Raw genomic sequence first — 20,455 nt, forward strand, 5'->3', positions numbered from 1 at the left:
ATGATTCAGAGGGGTTGGGTTAAATGCGGAAGACACATTTTGGTTTGAATGCATTCAGTTGTACAACTGACTAGGTCTCCCCTTTCCTTCCCGTTCCCTATTTATGATCAGTAAAAACAGACTTAATTTGGTGTCCATGGCTGACAGTAAATAAGACTGCACTGTCAGAGTGAACATGATATCATATCACAGGTTAAATGTCATGGTGCTCATGTCATCCAGGTACTCAAACAGCAGCTTATCACATGAACTCACCACATCCAAGACCATGGCTCTTTGTTTGTTTTGTCAAGATGTCACAGGCTGCTTAGATATTGGCCTCTCACTTGACTTTCTCATGTGCTGATATTTGTTAAATGATCAGTGGGAAGTGTACACTGAGTGGACAAAACATTAAGAACACCTTCCTAATATTGTTACCCCCCCCCCCCCTTTTTTTCCTCACCTGGAAGGAGCAGGTGGAAAGAGCAGGTGTTCATAATGTTTTGTACACTCAGTGTACATGCTGGGTTGACTGTACTACTTAGTCAGCTACACAAAATGAGTTAACAATGGGCTCTGTAAAGCTATTCTATCCTTTTCTGATCAGGGCCTGTATTCACAAAGCATCTCTGAGTAGGAGTGCTGATCTACGATCAGGTCCCCCTGGTACATATGATCGTATTCATTGTGATCTGAAAGCCAAAACTGATCCTAGATCAACACTCCTACACAGACTCCTTGTGAATACAGGCCCTGTTGTGGTTGAGCCCTGCACCTGGTGAGAGGTATACCTACCATAATCAGTGTGCGTGGCGTCTACATTTAAATTGCTGCTTATCAACAGGCTTTAAGATAACATCCTAATTGATATACAGGGTAAATATCTTTGAGCGTTTTTGTTTTAACGGGAATGAGTGTTTGCGTTTCTTTTTTGGTTATCCTTGAACGATTTTCGTGAAATGCATATGTGTGCATTATAAACAGATCATTGTTATTCAACTTTTGTGAATTACTTTTTATATATGGTTAGCGGCGATGGAAATTAATAACTCTACCTACATGTACATATTACCTCAATTACCTCGACACCGGTGCCCCCGCACATTGACTCTGTACCAGTACCCCCTGTATATAGTCTCGCTATTGTTATTTACTGCTGCTCTTAAATAATTTGTTATTCTTATCTCTTACTTTTTTTTAGGTATTTTCTTAAAACTGCATTGTTGGTTAAGGGCTTGTAAGTAAGCATTTCACTGTAAGGTCTACTACACCTGTTGTATTCGGCACATGTGACAAATAACATTTGATTTGATTTTGATGTATTTGATACCATTCCACTGACTCCGCTCCAGTTATGACCACAAGGGTGTTCTCCACTATTAAGGTGCCACCAACCAGTGGGACAATTCAATTATTTTGAACATTCCCAGAATATTGCCAAGAAAGTTCTGAGAATCTTGCTTAAGTCACCATTTTTGAGAACTTAACCAGAATATAGTAAAACTGACATTAAAACTTCTTCTGGCTGCAAGCCCGAGGCCGGCCACAATATGACAACAGCCACTTCAAGTGCAGGGCGCGAAATTCAAAATATATGTTTTAGAAATATTTAACTTTCACACATTAACAAGTCCAATACAGCAAATGAAAGGTACACATCTTGTGAATCCAGCCAACATGTCCGATTTTTAAAATGTTTTACAGCGGAAACAGCACGTATATTTATGTTAGCTCACCACCAAATACAAAAAAGGACAGACATTTTTCACAGCACAGGTAGCATGCACAAAGCCAACCTAACTAACCAAGAACCAACCAAACTAACCAACAAACAACTTCATCAGATGACAGTCTTATAACATGTTATTCAATAAATCTATGTTTTGTTCGAAAAATGTGCATATTTCAGGTATAAATCATAGTTTACATTGCAGCTACAATCAGAAATTGCACCGAAAGCAGCCATAATAATTACAGACACCAACGTCAAATACCTAAATACTCATCATAAAACATTTCTGAAAAATACATGGTGTACAGCAAATGAAAGACAGGCATCTTGTGATTCCAGCCAATATTTCCGATTTCTTAAGTGTTTTACAGCGAAAACACAATATAGCGTTATATTAGCTTACCACAATAGCCAGAAACACAAGCCATTCCCCAGTAGTAAAAGTTAGCGATCGTGACAAACCAGCAAAAGATATATAATTTTTGACTAACCTTGATAAGCTTCATCAGATGACAGTCCTATAACATCAGGTTATACATACACTTATGTTTTGTTCGAAAATGTGCATATTTAGAGCTGAAATCAGTGGTTATACATTGTGCTAAAGTAGCATGTTTTTCCCACAACGTCCGGATATTTTTCTGACACTTTTTCTGACACACATATTCTGACCAAATGACTATTCATAAACATAACTAAAAAATACATGTTGTATAGGAAATGATAGATACACTAGTTCTTAATGCAATCGCCGTGTTAGAATTCTAAAAATAACTTCATTACGACATAAGGCTTACGTTATGGCGAGCGAGTGCCCAAAACCTGGGCGCAAAACTAATAGTACACAGTTCGACAGATATATGAAATAGCATCATAAAATGGGTCCTACTTTTGATGAGCTTCCATCAGAATGTTGTACAAGAGGTCCTTTGTCAAGAACAATTGTTGTTTGGATTTAGAACGTCCTTTTTCCCTCTTGAATTAGCAAGCGCACTAGCCAAGTGGCGCGAAGCTCTCCTTCCTGAACAAAGGCACACAACGCAACACGCCTAACGTCCCAAATAAATTTCAATAATCTAATAAAACTATATTGAAAAAACATACTTTACGATGATATTGTCACATGTATCAAATAAAATCAAAGCCGGAGATAGTAGTCGCCTATAACGACAGCTTTTCAGAAGGCAATCCCCGGTTCCTTCTCGCGCCTTCCTGAAAACAGGAAATGGGTGACACGTCATTCCAAGAGGATTTATTCCACCTCAGACCAGGATAAACACTCCATTTCTTCTCTCACTGCCTCTTGACATCTAGGGGAAGGTGTATGATGTGCATGTATACTAATACGTATCATGCCCATTTATAGGCAGGACCTAGAACAGAGCATAGTTTTCAGACTTTCCACTTCCTGGTCAGGAAGTTTGTGCCAAATGAGTTCTGTTTTACTCACAGATATAATTCAAACGGTTTTAGAAACTAGAGAGTGTTTTCTATCCAATAGTAATAATAATATGCATATTGTACGAGCAAGAATTGAGTACGAGGCCGTTTGAAATGGGCACCTTTTATCTGGCTACTCAATACTGCCCCTGCAGCCCAAACAGGTTAAATAGAACCAGATGGGAACTTGTGTTTATGTTTCTTAACGTTATTGGAACCATTTGAGAACATGACTTCAAACTGAACCACGAGGAAACCAGTAGGAAACGTTGTTGTCACGCCCTGAACGTAGAGATCCTTTTTATGTCTCTATTTTGGTTGGTCAGGGCGTGAGTTTGGGTGAGCATTCTATGTCTGGTATTCTATGTTGTCCTTGTTTTGTATTTCTGTGTGTTTGGCCTGGTATGGTTCTCAATCAGAGGCAGCTGTCTATCGTTGTCTCTGATTGAGAATCATACTTAGGTAGCCTGTTCCCACCTGTGTTGGTGGGTGGTTGTTTTCTGTTTTGTGTGTTCACCTTATAGGACTGTTCGTTTATCGTTTTTGTTGTTTTGTCAAGTGTTTCATATTTTAATTAAAATAATGAACACTTACCACGCTGCACCTTGGTCCTCTTCAAAGTACTTAAGTTGTTTTTTGGGGTTATCTGTACTTTACTTTACTACTTACATTTTCAATTACTTTTACTTTTACTTCACTACATTCCTAGAGAAAATAATGTACTTTTTACTCACATACATTTCCCCAGACTCACAAAAGTACTCGTTACATTTTGAATGCTCAGGCAGGACAGCAATATAACACGTTGCCATTGCTACTGCCTCTGATCTGGTGGACTCACTGAACACAAATACTGTGCTTGTAAAATAAGTCTGAGTGTTGGAGTGTTCCCCTGGCTTGCTTAATATAAGGAATTTGATGTATAGAATTTACTTGTACTTTTTACTTTTACTCAGGTATGACAATGTACTACTTTTCCACCACTGTACTTAAGTACATTTGAAATCAGATAATTTTTGACTTTTACTCAAGTTGTATTTTACTAGGTGACTTTAACTTTTACTTGAGTCATTTTCTATACACAGTCATTTCGGTCTTTACTCAGTCTTTACTCAGTTGTTTACTCAGTCTGTACTCAGTCTGTACTCAGTCTTTACTCAGTCATTTACTCAGTCTTTACTCAGTCATTTACTCAGTCTTTGTTCAGTTTTTACTCAGTCTGTACTCAGTCTTTACTCAGTCATTTACTCAGTCACTTACTTAGTCTTTACTCAGAAATTTTCTCAGTCTTTACTCAAGTCATTTACTCAATCTTTACTCATTCTTTACCCAGTCTTTACTCAGTCTTTACTCAGTCATTTACTCAGTAATTTACTCAGTCTTTACTCAGTCTTTACTCAGTCATTACTCAGTCTTTATTCAGTCATTTACTCAGTCATTTACTCAGTCATTTACTCAGTCATTTACTCAGTCTTTATTCAGTCATTTACTCAGTCTTTACTCAGTCATTTACTCAGTAATTTGCTCAGTCTTTACTCAGTCTTTACTCAGTCTTTACTCAGTCATTACTCAGTCTTTATTCAGTCATTACTCAGTCTTTACTCAGTCATTTACTCAGTCATTTACTCAGTCGTTTACTCGGTAATTTACTCAGTAATTTACTCAGTCTTTACTCAGTCATTACTCAGTCTTTATTCAGTCATTTACTCAGTCGTTTACTCGGTAATTTACTCAGTAATTTACTCAGTCTTTACTCAGTCATTACTCAGTCATTACTCAGTCTTTATTCAGTCATTTACTCAGTCATTTACTCAGTCTTTACTCAGTCTTTATTCAGTCATTTAATCAGTCTTTACTCAGTCTTTACTCAGTCATTTACTCAGTAATTTGCTCAGTCTTTACTCAGTCTTTATTCAGTCTTTACTCAGTCATTTACTCAGTCATTTACTCAGTCATTTACTCAGTCATTTACTCAGTCTTTACTCAGTCATTACTCAGTCTTTACTCAGTCATTACTCAGTCTTTACTCAGTCATTTACTCAGTCTTTACTCAGTATTTACTCAGTCATTTACTCAGTATTTACTCAGTCATTTACTCAGTCTTTATTCAGTCATTTACTCAGTCATTTACTCAGTCTTACTCAGTCATTTACTCAGTCATTTACTCAGTCTGTACTCAGTCTTTACTCAGTCATTTACTCAGTCACTTACTTAGTCTTTACTCAGAAATGTTCTCAGTCTTTACTCAAGTCATTTACTCAATCTTTACTCATTCTTTACCCAGTCTTTACTCAGTCTTTACTCAGTATTTACTCAGTCATTTACTCAGTAATTTGCTCAGTCTTTATTCAGTCTTTACTCAGTCATTTACTCAGTCATTTACTCAGTCATTTACTCAGTCATTTACTCAGTCATTTACTCAGTCATTTACTCAGTCTTTACTCAGTCTTTACTCAGTCATTACTCAGTCTTTATTCAGTCATTTACTCAGTCATTTACTCAGTCATTTACTCAGTCATTTACTCAGTCATTTACTCAGTCTTTATTCAGTCATTTACTCAGTATTTACTCAGTCATTTACTCAGTAATTTGCTCAGTCTTTACTCAGTCTTTACTCAGTCATTACTCAGTCTTTATTCAGTCATTACTCAGTCTTTACTCAGTCATTTACTCAGTCATTTACTCAGTCATTTACTCAGTAATTTACTCAGTAATTTACTCAGTCTTTACTCAGTCATTACTCAGTCATTACTCAGTCTTTATTCAGTCATTTACTCAGTCATTTACTCAGTCTTTACTCAGTCTTTATTCAGTCATTTAATCAGTCTTTACTCAGTCTTTACTCAGTCATTTACTCAGTAATTTGCTCAGTCTTTACTCAGTCTTTATTCAGTCTTTACTCAGTCATTTACTCAGTCATTTACTCAGTCATTTACTCAGTCATTTACTCAGTCATTTACTCAGTCTTTACTCAGTCATTACTCAGTCTTTACTCAGTCATTACTCAGTCTTTACTCAGTCATTTACTCAGTCTTTACTCAGTATTTACTCAGTCATTTACTCAGTCTTTACTCAGTATTTACTCAGTCATTTACTCAGTCATTTACTCAGTCTTTATTCAGTCATTTACTCAGTCATTTACTCAGTCTTACTCAGTCATTTACTCAGTCATTTACTCAGTCTTTACTCAGTCTTTATTCAGTCTTTATTCAGTCTTTATTCAGTAATTTACCCAGTCATTTACTCAGTAATTATCTTTACTTTTACTCAAGTATGACAATTACTGTTTCCATCACTGATGGTTAGTTAAGGTATTATGTGGATGAACAATAAACCGTTTTTAATTGAGTATCTGCCCAATATATGATAGTTTTATCAAACTATTTTGTCCAACAAGGTATTTATATCAAACTATTTTGTCCAATAAGATTTTCATATCAAACTATTAAGTCCAACAAGATATTATATCCAACTATTATGTCCAACAAGATATTTATATCAAACTCGTATGTCCAACAAGATATTTATATCAAACTCGTATGTATATCCAACAAGATATTATATCAAACTCGTATGTATGTCCAACAAGATATTATATCAAACTCGTATGTATATCCAACAAGATATTATATCAAACTCGTATGTATGTCCAACAAGATATTTATATCAAACTCGTATGTATGTCCAACAAGATATTTATATCAAACTCGTATGTATATCCAACAAGATATTTATATCAAACTCGTATGTATATCCAACAAGATATTATATCAAACTCGTATGTATATCCAACAAGATATTTATATCAAACTCGTATGTATATCCAACAAGATATTATATCAAACTCGTATGTATATCCAACAAGATATTATATCAAACTCGTATGTATATCCAACAAGATATTTATATCAAACTCGTATGTATATCCAACAAGATATTATATCAAACTCGTATGTATATCCAACAAGATATTATATCAAACTCGTATGTATGTCCAACAAGATTGTGTGCTGTGACAGTAGTAGTTTGCTGTGACTTTCCCCTTGCATACCACAAGAGCAGGTGTACCAAACCACATTCCAGCTATGAGAATGGACCTAGACTAACAATATCAACACAAAACCTCTCTACATACTTGTTGCTTTAAATATAATGAGTGTAGGTGCGTCTATTTAACTGTATTGTACTAAAGAGGGTGTTTTTCTCTGTATTCCAGTTACATCAATGCAGTGTTATGCTGTGATGCAGCTGCTTGTCTGTGTGGTTAGGTTAGACAGATGGTAGAATGCAGCTGGTCACAGTTCCCTTTGGCCATTTTCTATTATGTCACTTGGGAAAGGACACACATGGCTGCACAGCCAGAGAAATGTGTACAAGCTGTAATGGTTTTGTCATGCATTAGTCATCTTGACTGCAGAACAGACGAGTCAAGACAAACCCCCAAGGTCCATATTGAAAAGGGCTTTGTTTTCATTTGTGTTCAGTGTGTCTGTTCAAAGCCTGTCTGTGTGTGTCTCTTTCTATGCTGTTTTGCACAGTAATAATTCATAAGTAATGCAATGTTATGAAAAGTATAGCTCTCAGGCGTTGTTACATAAATATTCAGTGGGCGTAGGTGCTATCAACAGTACTCATGTCGTTTTATACATGCGCCTGCTTGTCTTTGTCGTTACACCTCAAACGACTTCTCCCCACTGCAGTTCAACCTGTCAGCACAACATTCGAATGGGTGTCTTCTAATAGTTATTGCATAATGATGTGTTATTAAAATGTCAATAGAAATGGTCATTTATCAAATCTGATCTTGTCAGTAATAGGCTTCAACATTTGGGCAGAATTCTGGACTTGAGTGCTGCCATGGTTAGGCCTTCCCTTCTCCCTTCCCATCGTCCCCTCTTCTATCCATCTACCTCACACCCTGACAAGGTTTATCTCTCTCTCTCGCTCTCTCTCTGGGTGTATGCCCAGAAGTAGGTGGGCGTATGCATGGCCACCCCTACACCTGCACCACTGGGTGAGATTGAAGCTGTCCTTCCCTGCCTTGCATGCATTGCTCTGTGTATACTAAAGTATAATCGCATACTGTATTTCCCTCTTTTTTCTAGAGAGGTACAGGGGCAGTGTGTAATGTGTGATTAACTAAATTGACTTTGTATTTGTATAGAATCTTCATTCTCCATAGAGACGCTGGATGCAGAGTTTCAGTCCCTTGCAATTCCTCACATCCTAAACGTTAAGTAGAGAAGAACATCCATAGACATGGAGCTGCTGCAGCCAGTAATGCCAACTTAGCAATTTTGTTGCTCGATTTAGCAACTTTTCAGACTACCCTGGCAACTTCTTTTTCAAACAGCACCTAGCAACACATTTAGCTACTTTTAAAAATGTATTTTGAACTTTAGGCAACTTTTGAAAAGTGACACAAACGCTAAAAATGCACGCATTTTCCCTTTAAATTACACAAAAACGATTTTCTGTCACACACTCAGTCACAACACACGTGCCTGGCTGCAAACGTGCATTGTGAGTGACGTCAGCAGCAGGCCAGCACCAATTTAAAAAAATTGCAAATCATTGTTGGCTGACTGCAGCAGCAGTAGTACTGGTTCGACGAGCCAAACCCAATGAATATAGTTGATCACAAATGTTTGATCTTGAACAGAACTTACAACATCAATCAACATGTCTCAATCAAAATTGTACAGCCAGAAGTACAGAAACGAGAGGGAGTCTGTACCTGAACAAATGTCAAATCATATTTTTGGCCGAGATGGCCAGTCAATTTGAGTAACGTTATTGTGTATTCTACGTAATGACGCAGTTTACGTTATCACGCAATGACATCACAATGTCATTTAGAAACTTTTAGCAACAAATCAACCTGCCTCTAGCGACTTCCCCTGAAATGTAGTTGGCAACACTGGCTGCAGTAGATAGACCACTTCCTACAGGTAACACTCACACAGCAAATGGATGAGCACACACAGACACCCACATGGTCATAATAGAAAGGCTTATTATTCTGTTTTTTATCGTCTTATGTTTGTTGTGTAGTTAATGTTTTTGTTTTTATTTTCATCGATTTTTGGGATTTTTCTCCAAAAATAAAGTCCGAGGTTAACACAAGTTTAGGAGATCTTGTGGGGGGTAAGAGATCTAGAGCGCACCTGGGCAAACTCGCTATAAAACGCAAACTCTTGTTAGAAAACGATCAATAGAGTTGAAAATCCAATGGAAACTCATTTAAATGCAAACATGTTTATGTGCACTACATCATCACGCACATACTTTTAATCGAAACAAAATATATTTGATGGAAACACAATTGTGGTAGTATTTTGTTTGTATGCGAATTTTTGCATATTCGCTTGAAAATACGTCGCCAATTGGATGGAAATGTAGCTAGTGACACGCTCTGCATGTTGCTTGGTAACCAAATGGCGTTTGCTCAAACATGGAAAACCTGAACACATAAACCCTGCGTTTAGGGCATGTTTTGCAAATATATGTAACGAAAACAAATGATGACATGGATTAACTAACTGTTATATATATATCAACGGGCAAGCGTTCTGTTTTGAACAGACACATTTTGGGTAAGTTCTGTGCGTAACTGGAAAGGTAGGTAGATCATCATAGTGCGACGAATGTAGACAGCTCGTTTTCTGACGCAGTTGCTGGGTGAGTCACTTGTCTGTGTATGTCTTTTGCCTTTGTGTATTCTACGCGTATCTGTGGACGTGTTTAACTATTCTTGTGGGAACCAGAAGTCCCTACAAGAATAGTAAACGAACAAAAAGTTGACCAGCTGGGGACATTTTGTTAGTCCCCACAAGGTCAAATGCTATTTCTAGGGGGTTTAGGGTTAAGGTTAGAATTAGTGTTAGGGTTAGAATTAAGTTAAATATTAAGGTTAGGAGCTAGGGTTAGTTTTAGGGTTAGGTTTAGGGTTAGGATAAAGTTTAGGGTTAGGGTAAGAGTACGGGTTAGGGTTAGGGAAAATAGGATTTTGAATGGGACTGAATTGTATGTCCCCACAAGGTTAGCTGTACAAGACTGTGTGTTCTGTTTTGCTGCATAGGGTCTCTGTCCATTGTGACCGTTGCATAACAACAGTTCTTTAATGTTCTTTGTATTTACCCATTTCGGTCACAGGCACAGGTCCAGTTCATAAGCATGGAGAAGAACACTTACAATTACGCAATAGAAAGGTTAGTAGAAGTTATTCCTAAACTCAATATTAAAAGGATATGCCTTCACCACCTAACACCTAAAGTTACCATGCCTCAGTATTTTAGAGCAGGTATAAGATGATGTGCCACCACTCAAGCAGTAAAAGTGAAGGTTCTTAGTACCAGTCACACCACCCCACTTCAAACACTGATCTCAGCCCACCATAATTACCCCTTTAACCTTTAATCCCCTCCCAGTGCCCCTTCGTCCCCCCTAGTGGAGGATATGATGGAGCTGGACGGCCGGCAGCAGAGAGTCTACCACAGGGCTGCCAGGATGATACAGAGGACATGGAGGAGACATGTGGTGGGTGGAACCACAACACACACACTAACACGCACAGACCGGGTAACCTCTCTATATCCCATGTGTAGGATACACGCGTGTTCCAGTACTTCAAGAACCTTGTGAGGTTCCGTAACCAGGGAGACCCTCAACTCCTGCTCAAAAATGTCAACCCCAGAGAGGTACAGACACCAGACACACACACACGCATGCAGACAGACAGACACACAGACTCAGACACACGGACAGACAGATACACAGACAGACACAATATGAATGTTACTATGGTTGTTACAGGCAAATATTCTGGATGCTGCTGCAGGAGTCCACATCAGATTCAGACTGGGAGGGGTAAGTTCATTTTGTCAGTGCTAAAATGCACATTATAAACTGGGTGGTTCAAGCCCCGAATGCTGATTGGCTGACAGCTGTGTTATATCAGACCATATGAGAAAGAAAAGGAGAGCCTCACACTCTAGGAGCTCCGATGCAATAATTTATAACCAACGTTTGGACAGACAAGCTGTTTTCTTCAGACCCCAGTATGACAAAACATGTATTACTGCTCTAATTATGTTGGTAACCAGTTTTCAATAGCAATAAGGCACCTCAGGGTTTGTGGTATATGGCCAATATACCACGGCTAAGGGCTGTATCCAGGCACTACGCGTTGCATCGTGCATAAGAATAGCCCTTAGCCGTGGTATATTGGCCATATACCACACACCCCATACTCGCAATACTAATACCTGCATTTATTTCAAAATCTATCTGCGATGATTTATGCAATACAAATAGATGTGTGCGTGCTAATGTGAGATGAGTTTTTCTCTCCCCTCACAGACCACCTTTCCACCGAGCATCTACTATAAGATCTACACCCATCGACCCATCGTGGACATGTGTGCCAACAGCCCCAAGGACTACACCCACCCCAGGCAGAAGAGGCCCGTCCCCAGGCAGATACACAACGGGAGGACCCAGGTGCAGGACGACCATGCTGGCTGGTACCACCGCGTGGAGAACAACGGCTGGAGACTGCTCTCTGGGAAGGTGGTGCAGAAGTTCTGATTCCATGATATCACACTATCAGATGTGGGTTCAGTATGATATGGTTGGAACCGCCAACAGAGATACTTTGTTTGCCTTCATTGTTTTAGTGCAGTACTCAGCTACTCTGTGAAAGAATAATCATTTGAGAAGCGCTGTGCACTCTCTCTCTGTATTGGTTCAGGCTGCTCTGTTAGGTGACATCATTACGTTGGAGACCAATGGCAGGAAGGTGGAGTTTCATCATTCCAAACTGCAGCGTCGTCAGGACGTGGACAGGAGGAAGAAGAGGAGGAAGATTGAATGGTTGAAGCAGATGTGAGTTAGTGTGCGTCCTTACTTGCAACAGCACTACTCACCTGTTCACTCACCTGTATGCAACAGCACTACTCACCTGTTCACTCACCTGTATGCAACAGCACTACTCACCTGTTCACTCACCTGTATGCAACAGCACTACTCACCTGTTCACTCACCTGTATGCAACAGCACTACTCACCTGTTCACTCACCTGTATGCAACAGCACTACTCACCTGTTCACTCACCTGTATGCAACAGCACTACTCACCTGTTCACTCACCTGTGTGCAACAGCACTACTCACCTGTTCACTCACCTGTGTGCAACAGCACTACTCACCTGTTCACTCACCTGTGTGCAACAGCACTACTCACCTGTTCACTCACCTGTATGCAACAGCACTACTCACCTGTTCACTCACCTGTGTGCAACAGCACTACTCACCTGTTCACTCACCTGTATGCAACAGCACTACTCACCTGTATGCAACAGCACTACTCACCTGTTCACTCACCTGTGTGCAACAGCACTACTCACCTGTTCACTCACCTGTATGCAACAGCACTACTCACCTGTATGCAACAGCACTACTCACCTGTATGCAACAGCACTACTCACCTGTGTGCAACAGCACTACTCACCTGTATGCAACAGCACTACTCACCTGTTCACTCACCTGTATGCAACAGCACTACTCACCTGTTCACTCACCTGTGTGCAACAGCACTACTCACCTGTTCACTCACCTGTATGCAACAGCACTACTCACCTGTTCACTCACCTGTATGCAACAGCACTACTCACCTGTTCACTCACCTGTATGCAACAGCACTACTCACCTGTTCACTCACCTGTATGCAACAGCACTACTCACCTGTATGCAACAGCACTACTCACCTGTTCACTCACCTGTATGCAACAGCACTACTCACCTGTATGCAACAGCACTACTCACCTGTTCACTCACCTGTATGCAACAGCACTACTCACCTGTTCACTCACCTGTATGCAACAGCACTACTCACCTGTTCACTCACCTGTATGCAACAGCACTACTCACCTGTATGCAACAGCACTATTCACCTGTTCACTCACCTGTATGCAACAGCACTACTCACCTGTTCACTCACCTGTGTGCAACAGCACTACTCACCTGTTCACTCACCTGTATGCAATAGCACTACTCACCTGTTCACTCACCTGTATGCAACAGCACTACTCACCTGTTCACTCACCTGTGTGCAACAGCACTACTCACCTGTTCACTCACCTGTGTGCAACAGCACTACTCACCTGTTCACTCACCTGTATGCAACAGCACTACTCACCTGTTCACTCACCTGTATGCAACAGCACTACTCACCTGTTCACTCACCTGTATGCAACAGCACTACTCACCTGTTCACTCACCTGTGTGCAACAGCACTACTCACCTGTTCACTCACCTGTATGCAACAGCACTACTCACCTGTTCACTCACCTGTATGCAACAGCACTACTCACCTGTATGCAACAGCACTACTCACCTGTTCACTCACCTGTATGCAACAGCACTACTCACCTGTTCACTCACCTGTATGCAACAGCACTACTCACCTGTTCACTCACCTGTGTGCAACAGCACTACTCACCTGTTCACTCACCTGTATGCTCAAACTGCATCATTATTGCTTATCTGTAACAGCAATGCTAACCTGTAATAGCCTCAGCTGTCCCTCTACCTGTCCCCCTCACACACACCTGTCCCTCTACCTGCCCCCCTCACCCTCACCTGTCCCTCTACCTGTTCCCCTCACCCTTACCTGTCCCTCTACCTGTTCCCCTCCCCCTCACCTGTCCTTCTACCTGTTCCCCTCACCCTCACCCACACCTGTCCCTCTACCTGTTCCCCTCCCCCTCACCTGTCCTTCTACCTGTTCCCCTCACCCTCACCTGTCTCTCTAGCTGTTCCCCTCACCTGTCTCTCTAGCTGTTCCCCTCACCTGTCTCTCTAGCTGTTCCCCTCACCTGTCTCTCTAGCTGTTCCCCTCACCTGTCCCTCTACCTGTCCCCCTCACACACACCTGTCCCTCTACCTGCCCCCCTCACCCTCACCTGTCCCTCTACCTGTTCCCCTCACCCTCACCTGTCCCTCTACCTGTTCCCCTCACCCTCACCTGTCTTTCTACCTGTTCCTCTCACCCTTACCTGTCTCTCTACCTGTTCCACTCACCCACACCTGTCCTTCTACCTGTTCCCCTCACCCTCACCTGTCTCTCTAGCTGTTCCCCTCACCCTCACCTGTCTCTCTAGCTATTCCCCTCACCTGTCTCTCTAGCTGTTCCCCTCACCTGTCTCTCTAGCTGTTCCCCTCACCTGTCTCTCTAGCTGTTCCCCTCACCTGTCTCTCTAGCTGTACCCCTCACCTGTCTCTCTAGCTGTTCCCCTCACCCTCACCTGTCCCTCTACCTGTTCCACTCACCCACACCTGTCCCTCTACCTGTTCCTCACCCTTACCTGTCCTTCTACCAACTGTCCGAAGGTATGACCGTGGCTGTCTGCATGCACGTACAGAGCATAGTGAGACAGCCATGCTGGTGGAGCGGTCAGCCACGGGCATGATGGACGCCGTGGAGCAGCTGGGACCCAACCACATCGTAGAGTGGGAGGTGGATGAACTACTGGAGTGGACTAACGCTCTCAACTTTGACGAGTAACTAACCACCATATGTACCTTTTTTTATTTTTTATCCTTCATTATAACGGGTGATCCCATTGAGACAGTTGCAATACAGTGTTACCCAAAGCAACAATGTGTTTTAATATTTCTGCAGGTATATTAATGACTGGAGGGTTGTAGGTACCAGCAATTCCTCTGAGTCTTGGAAAGGTAAATTATTTATTCCTTGACCTGAGGCACATAATAACCACACCAACAACTTACGTGAGATTATAGCACCCCCCTCTGGTCAAAGAGAGTAAAAAGGCTCTTTCTGTTTCTCTTTCTCCCAAGATAAGAGGCTGGTACCTTCCAACCGGGAGCCTTGTGTTGAGTTCTCAGGGCTGGGGCAGGAGGACAGCCAGGTGGATACCTACAGCAGTATCCTCCACCCCCTGGTCTCCAGCCTCATCAAGTCAGAACACTCCAAGGCCAATCTCTTTGACTGACTGACTGACTGACTGACTGACTGACTGACTGACTGACTGACTGACTGACTGACTGACTGACTGACTGACTGACTGACTGACTGGCTGACTGGCTGGCTGACTGACTGCATTGTATCGCTGACCAGACCAGAAAATTGCAATACCAACCATCAGACCCTACTACTATGACACTATGCAGTGGGATTAAATGTAATGAGCAATAAAGCAAAGTGGTGAATGTAACTATGATAATACATTATATGTTGTTGTAGCTAAGGGTAGGAGTGTTTTTTTCTACTCCACTGTTCTCGAAACTGTAATGGACCTACTCACACCAGATGTAGGCAGATACAATGCGCTTCTAAAGATTATACTTATTGAGGTTCAAGTATGAGCAAAAGTATCAAACAAAATGAGGGGGCACCCGGATTTGAACCGGGGACCTCTTGATCTGCAGTCAAATGCTCTACCACTGAGCTATACCCCCGTACTCATAACATATGGAAAATAATTTTGATATAAATCTTAATTCATTTGTGGATATTGTACATACAATATTAGTATGATAAACTATATATAGATACATATAAACGACACAGTAGTTCCAAAAGCAGCATTCATCGTACTTTCCTTTTTATTTACGTCTACCTGCCCGCTTGTATTTCTATCATCTGATTCGGAAGTGTCGTCAAACGGTGAAAGAGGGTTAGAGGTTGGAAAAGGCGGTGGGTAGTGCAGATTTAATGGAGAAGTTGGTGAAGAAACAGCTGTGCTGGAATGCGAACAATATTGGTGTCCGTTCTGATTTATGCAGCGGGAGGATGAGGGTCAAAGGTCGGTAGTGGGAAGACATTGGAAGAAAATAAATGACGATACAGAAAGCAGTGGAGCGTCTATTAAATAAAGCCACCCACTCATTGCACCCGAAAGCATAAATATGACCAAAGTAAGAAGAAAGAGTAATGATGTGTTGGAGTGGAAGGAAAGTGGTACTAGTGTTTGATGACAACACAGGGCCTTACGACTAACTAATGCCCTAGAAAAGAGGTAGGTGAAGTGAAATTAGTTCGTTTCATTGGACATGGTAGATTGTTAATATTGTGTGGTAACCAGGCTCAGCAAGAGAATATTCTGAAAATGGAAAACGCTTAATGGGAAGAAGATTAAAACCATGTCCCTGGTGTATATGATAGATTGTGGGGAGTCATAATAGGGTCCCAAATCTATGTCCACTGATTATATTAAAGAAAATGTGACGGGAGTCCAAAAGATTGTTCAGTAGGAAAGAGGGTCAAAGAAGTGAAAGCTTATCAGTGAGGCTGAGGGTTTGAGAAAGTCTTGCTAGGAAAATGTACAGATAGGATTCCTTAGTTACAATGTTAGAGAGTTTGCCCCATATGCACTGCAGCTTATGAAATGCCAAAGAATGGGACATGTAGCCAGAGGGGTGTCCAAGGTGGCTCTGGACACCCCTGACATCTGATTGGCCATCCCGGGTGCCACCCCAAAATGTTATTCGCTACTGTCAGTTTGATGCTGATCTCATTTCATCTCCTGTTGAAATAATTTGTATTTTCGGTGGCAGTGCATTTTTCAAATCAGACTTCTGTCCCTAAAGGACCCAATGGTAGGCCAGGCCTATACTTTAAACTACACATTTTAGTTAGCAGCTGTTAGTATTTAATCTTGTGGATCCCTGAATTATACATTTCCATAGAGATATGACATTATTTAATGTGTATTTCAGACATTTCAAGATCAGAGCATAGGGTCCTGTACAGCCGTGTTTGAAAACATTTCCCAGAACTCAGCATGGTACTAGGAAAAGGGCTTTCAACAGCTGGTATAAGGACAATTCATGGCTTGAATATTCTGTAAATCAAGATTTAACTTATTGTTTTGCCTGCAGTCATTTTTCTCTGCCCAATACACCTGAATCTTCCTTCACATCACAGTCAGGTTTTTGTAACTGGAAAAAGGTGCTGTTTAAAGATTCTAGGTTTAAGCTCAATTCGAAGGCAGAGCATCATATCAATGCTATGTACAGTATGCTTGGAATCAGCATAAAAGGGCTATTGACAGCAACTCATCAATGTTAGATGTCAGAAATGGGGACCGGAAAAAGAAAGTGGTGGAAAACTGTACTTACATTAAAACAATTACAGATGTGCACCTATTAACTGCCACTCAACATATAGTGCAGAGAGGCCATCGAGAGTCTGATGACTCTCACAACAAGGGTCATTTTTTGACAATCTTAGAAGAAATAGCAAAGCATGATCCTATCATAGAGAAAAAGATGAACGCATGTGGCAATACACAAGCCACCAAATCCAGAACAAAGTTGTTGAGGGCTGAGCTGAGATGTTACAACGTTAAATAATAAGAGAAGTAAAAGAAAGGGAAGTTGTTGGTGTAATTGCAGATGAAACCAAAGATTTTAAGAAAAAATATCAAATGTCTTTAGTTGTGAGGTACAATTACAACGGGGGCATCCACGATAGCTTTTTACACTTTCAGTCAGCTGAAAGCTTAGATGCAGCAGGTCTCACACAAATTATAATCAATTGCCTTGAAAAACATGGTCTGGACAACAGAAATAATCTTGTGGGGCAAGGCTATGACGGTGCATCCGTCATGAGCAGAAAACATTCTGGTGTGTCTGCACGGATTAAAAACAGTGCAAGATTAGCATTTTATGGGCAGTTCAGCATTTGGTGGATGCCAGGTATAGAGAGAGGCTCAGAGATATAGGATCAGTCATGATGTATCATATGCAGAGGCCGTAAAATAGGTTAGTAGAACTACAGTGCGGACTGATGGAGCTTACATGGACATACCTGTAGTGAGTGGACCTACTGTCGGCTTGTGCTTCTGATGGTCGAGGCCTGTTCAGAAATCTTGTCCTCATAAATGTGCAGTGCCAAAGGCCACCTTGACAGTGAATAAAGTTGACTTCATAGCTTTTATTGGTAAGGTTATCAGTACAACTCGGGTTGTGGAAAACAGAAATGCCAGGTTGAAGGTTATTGTGGAGAAGACAAAAGAGATATTGGGGGTAACAGATGTTACTGTTGAAATGGTTATTGAAATGCTGAACAATCCTACGAGTGGAGTGTTTCAGCATGATATAGATCAAGTTTAATGGGGTTGGGGAGGATGTGGTAGAAGTTAGGAATTTATTTGGTTTTGAATTTTATTTTCATGGTAGTACATAATTGGTCAGATCATGGTTGATCGTAAATTCCAGCACAGTAGGTGGCGGCATACACTTTAAACGTTTGTTTGCGGACCGCCACGACATCATAGAAGAAGAAAAATAAGTGTCGTCAAACTAACGCGACCCTGACCGGAAGTTTTGTACTAAAAGTGGAAACAGCCGCATCACAGGGACAATGGTAGCTATCAAATTACCAACATTTGTTATTTAATTCATACATTAAATGTGTAAAACGTATATTTGATAGATAGCTATGTTGTCTATACGAAATACCAATGAATCGTGGGGTTTTATTAAATTATTGCTTGCTGTATTTGTAGAGACGTTTGGATTTTGATTAGTCACTCATGCCAGTGAACTAGCTAACGTTAGCGCGTTATTAGCAGCGATGATGTCCAACGTTAGCTCTAGCTAGCTATTTGTGTTTGTTTGTGTCAGTCAGTTTGGTTAATTATCTAAACTAGCGCCAATAGTCTTGCCTACCTTTTGCTTCGTGCCAGCTAGGTAGTTAACAATGTAGCAGTCATCTCAGTTGTTTGGGATACACTAAAGTGTTAGCTAGTAGGTAACGTTAGTCATCATGCCTCTACTATAATGCTAACTGAGTTGTGTTCTTTTGTTCGTCTCCAGAATACTCGTGGACTACGATCACAGCTTAAGGACAGTGTACCGGTGACGGGCATGGGTCAACACATTGGGGCTTATGGCGTTCAGGACACACTCAGGAGCGGGTGAGAGAACGGTCTCTGCTGGACACTCATTCAACTCAAAGTATGTAACGTTAACTATATAACAGTTTGTGAGACATAACTGACAGTTGAACTCTCTCTCAGGTTCAGCAGTGTAAAAAATGAGCTGCTCCCCAGCCATGCGCTGGAGCTGTCAGAAAAGAATGTGAGTGACACAATACGCTGTTCTGAGCTAAAGGCTAAGTATATGTTCTGGGAGTTAATACAAGTCTTCAGGTCTCATACAACTTTTCTCGAATAAACCACTAATGCTACTTTAGCTCCAACATTGACTTTTGTACTCTCCCTTGCAGTTTCAGCTGAACCAGGACAAGATGAACTTCTCCACCCTCAGAAACATCCAGGGCCTCCACGCTCCCCTGAAACTGCAGATGGAGTACAGGGCCGCCAGACAGGTAGACGCAAATGTCTCTCTGATCTTTATTGAAAACAAAGAATAGTGTTGGAGAAAATGCAATAAGCAACTTTCACCACATCCCTTACCACTTTCCCTGTCACTTCTCAGATCCAGCGCCTTCCGTTCCTGCAAAGCTCACACCTGGCCCTGGACACTCTCAAAGGGAACGATGAGAGCATCAGCTTTGAGGACATCCTCAACGGTAAGAGACACTGTATACAGACGAGACAACAGCAGAAAGAAGTTAAACTAATGTGAACTTAGCACTCTTTTGTGTCCATCTCCCTGCAGACCCAGCCCAAAGTGAGATGGTGGGTGAGCCCCACATCATGGTGGAGTATAAGCTGGGCCTGATGTGAGAGCCGTCAGACCCCCGGATGTTTGTGTTTACCCTCTGTTCACTTCCTCATATCAGACAGTACTCAATACTTTCGTATCGTTGGATTCCTTTGTTTCTAATAAATCCTTTAACTCAACCATGTTGTTGATCTATTACAGATGTGTGCTAGTGTTTTTGGTGTGTGCTTGCCTGTTCACTGAAGTTATAAAAATACACACTTAAGCACAAGATGCATTACAACTCTTTTTTTTCTTTTCAAACAAAGGTAAGATTTGTGTAGGTTTAACTCTTATGAATCTTATCCATCACGACCACACATGTCTGTCAGATGCCCCTGACAGTAGGTACTCCCCCTTGTGGTAGAGAAACACACTGCACCAGGTCCTCGTGCTTCATCACACATGCCACTTGTGGGTACGCCCAACCTACCACCCTCCCCTCGTCCCCAACGACTGCCAGCATCTGGCCCGACGGGGCAGAAAGCCATCCAGTTGCTAGGCTGCGTCCCTGTCTCCACAGTGAACACGTCTGCAGCCCTCCTGACATCCCACAGCATGACAGCGTCATGGGAATTGCAGTACGCGATGAGGTCACCAGTGGG

At 41.4% G+C, this 20,455-nt stretch overlaps 2 protein-coding genes and 1 non-coding gene across 5 annotated transcripts; 2 read left to right on the forward strand and 1 right to left on the reverse strand.

The window, feature by feature from the left end:
* The first annotated feature begins 9,017 nt into the window (after nucleotides 1–9,017).
* c7h11orf65 (chromosome 7 C11orf65 homolog) lies at nucleotides 9,018–15,377 on the forward strand. Of its 2 annotated transcripts, none has more exons than XM_038996878.1 (10): nucleotides 9,018–9,105; nucleotides 10,310–10,365; nucleotides 10,585–10,693; nucleotides 10,762–10,854; nucleotides 10,970–11,023; nucleotides 11,516–11,725; nucleotides 11,907–12,040; nucleotides 14,544–14,714; nucleotides 14,836–14,891; nucleotides 15,015–15,377. In XM_038996878.1, exons 2-10 carry the CDS (start codon nucleotides 10,331–10,333, stop codon nucleotides 15,167–15,169), a joined length of 1,017 nt encoding a protein of 338 aa, XP_038852806.1. In that variant the 5' UTR covers nucleotides 9,018–9,105; nucleotides 10,310–10,330; the 3' UTR covers nucleotides 15,170–15,377. The 2 variants fall into 2 exon arrangements, with proteins under 2 accessions (XP_038852806.1, XP_038852807.1); XM_038996879.1 differs by lacking the exon at nucleotides 9,018–9,105 and adding an exon at nucleotides 9,826–9,835.
* A 186-nt stretch (nucleotides 15,378–15,563) lies between these two features.
* Nucleotides 15,564–15,635, reverse strand: trnac-gca. The gene has a single exon. It is a non-coding gene; the product is annotated as a tRNA-Cys (tRNA).
* A 324-nt stretch (nucleotides 15,636–15,959) lies between these two features.
* On the forward strand, nucleotides 15,960–20,009 carry LOC120050302 (proteasome maturation protein-like). 2 transcript variants are annotated; one of them, XM_038996881.1, is made up of 6 exons: nucleotides 15,960–16,195; nucleotides 18,999–19,099; nucleotides 19,202–19,262; nucleotides 19,411–19,512; nucleotides 19,623–19,716; nucleotides 19,806–20,009. In XM_038996881.1, exons 2-6 carry the CDS (start codon nucleotides 19,050–19,052, stop codon nucleotides 19,871–19,873), a joined length of 375 nt encoding a protein of 124 aa, XP_038852809.1. In that variant the 5' UTR covers nucleotides 15,960–16,195; nucleotides 18,999–19,049; the 3' UTR covers nucleotides 19,874–20,009. The 2 variants fall into 2 exon arrangements, with proteins under 2 accessions (XP_038852809.1, XP_038852808.1); XM_038996880.1 differs by lacking the exon at nucleotides 15,960–16,195 and adding an exon at nucleotides 18,437–18,546.
* The last annotated feature ends 446 nt before the right edge of the window (nucleotides 20,010–20,455 follow it).

This window comes from Salvelinus namaycush, chromosome 7 (assembly GCF_016432855.1).
Source record: "Salvelinus namaycush isolate Seneca chromosome 7, SaNama_1.0, whole genome shotgun sequence".
Lineage (NCBI taxonomy): Eukaryota > Metazoa > Chordata > Actinopteri > Salmoniformes > Salmonidae > Salvelinus > Salvelinus namaycush.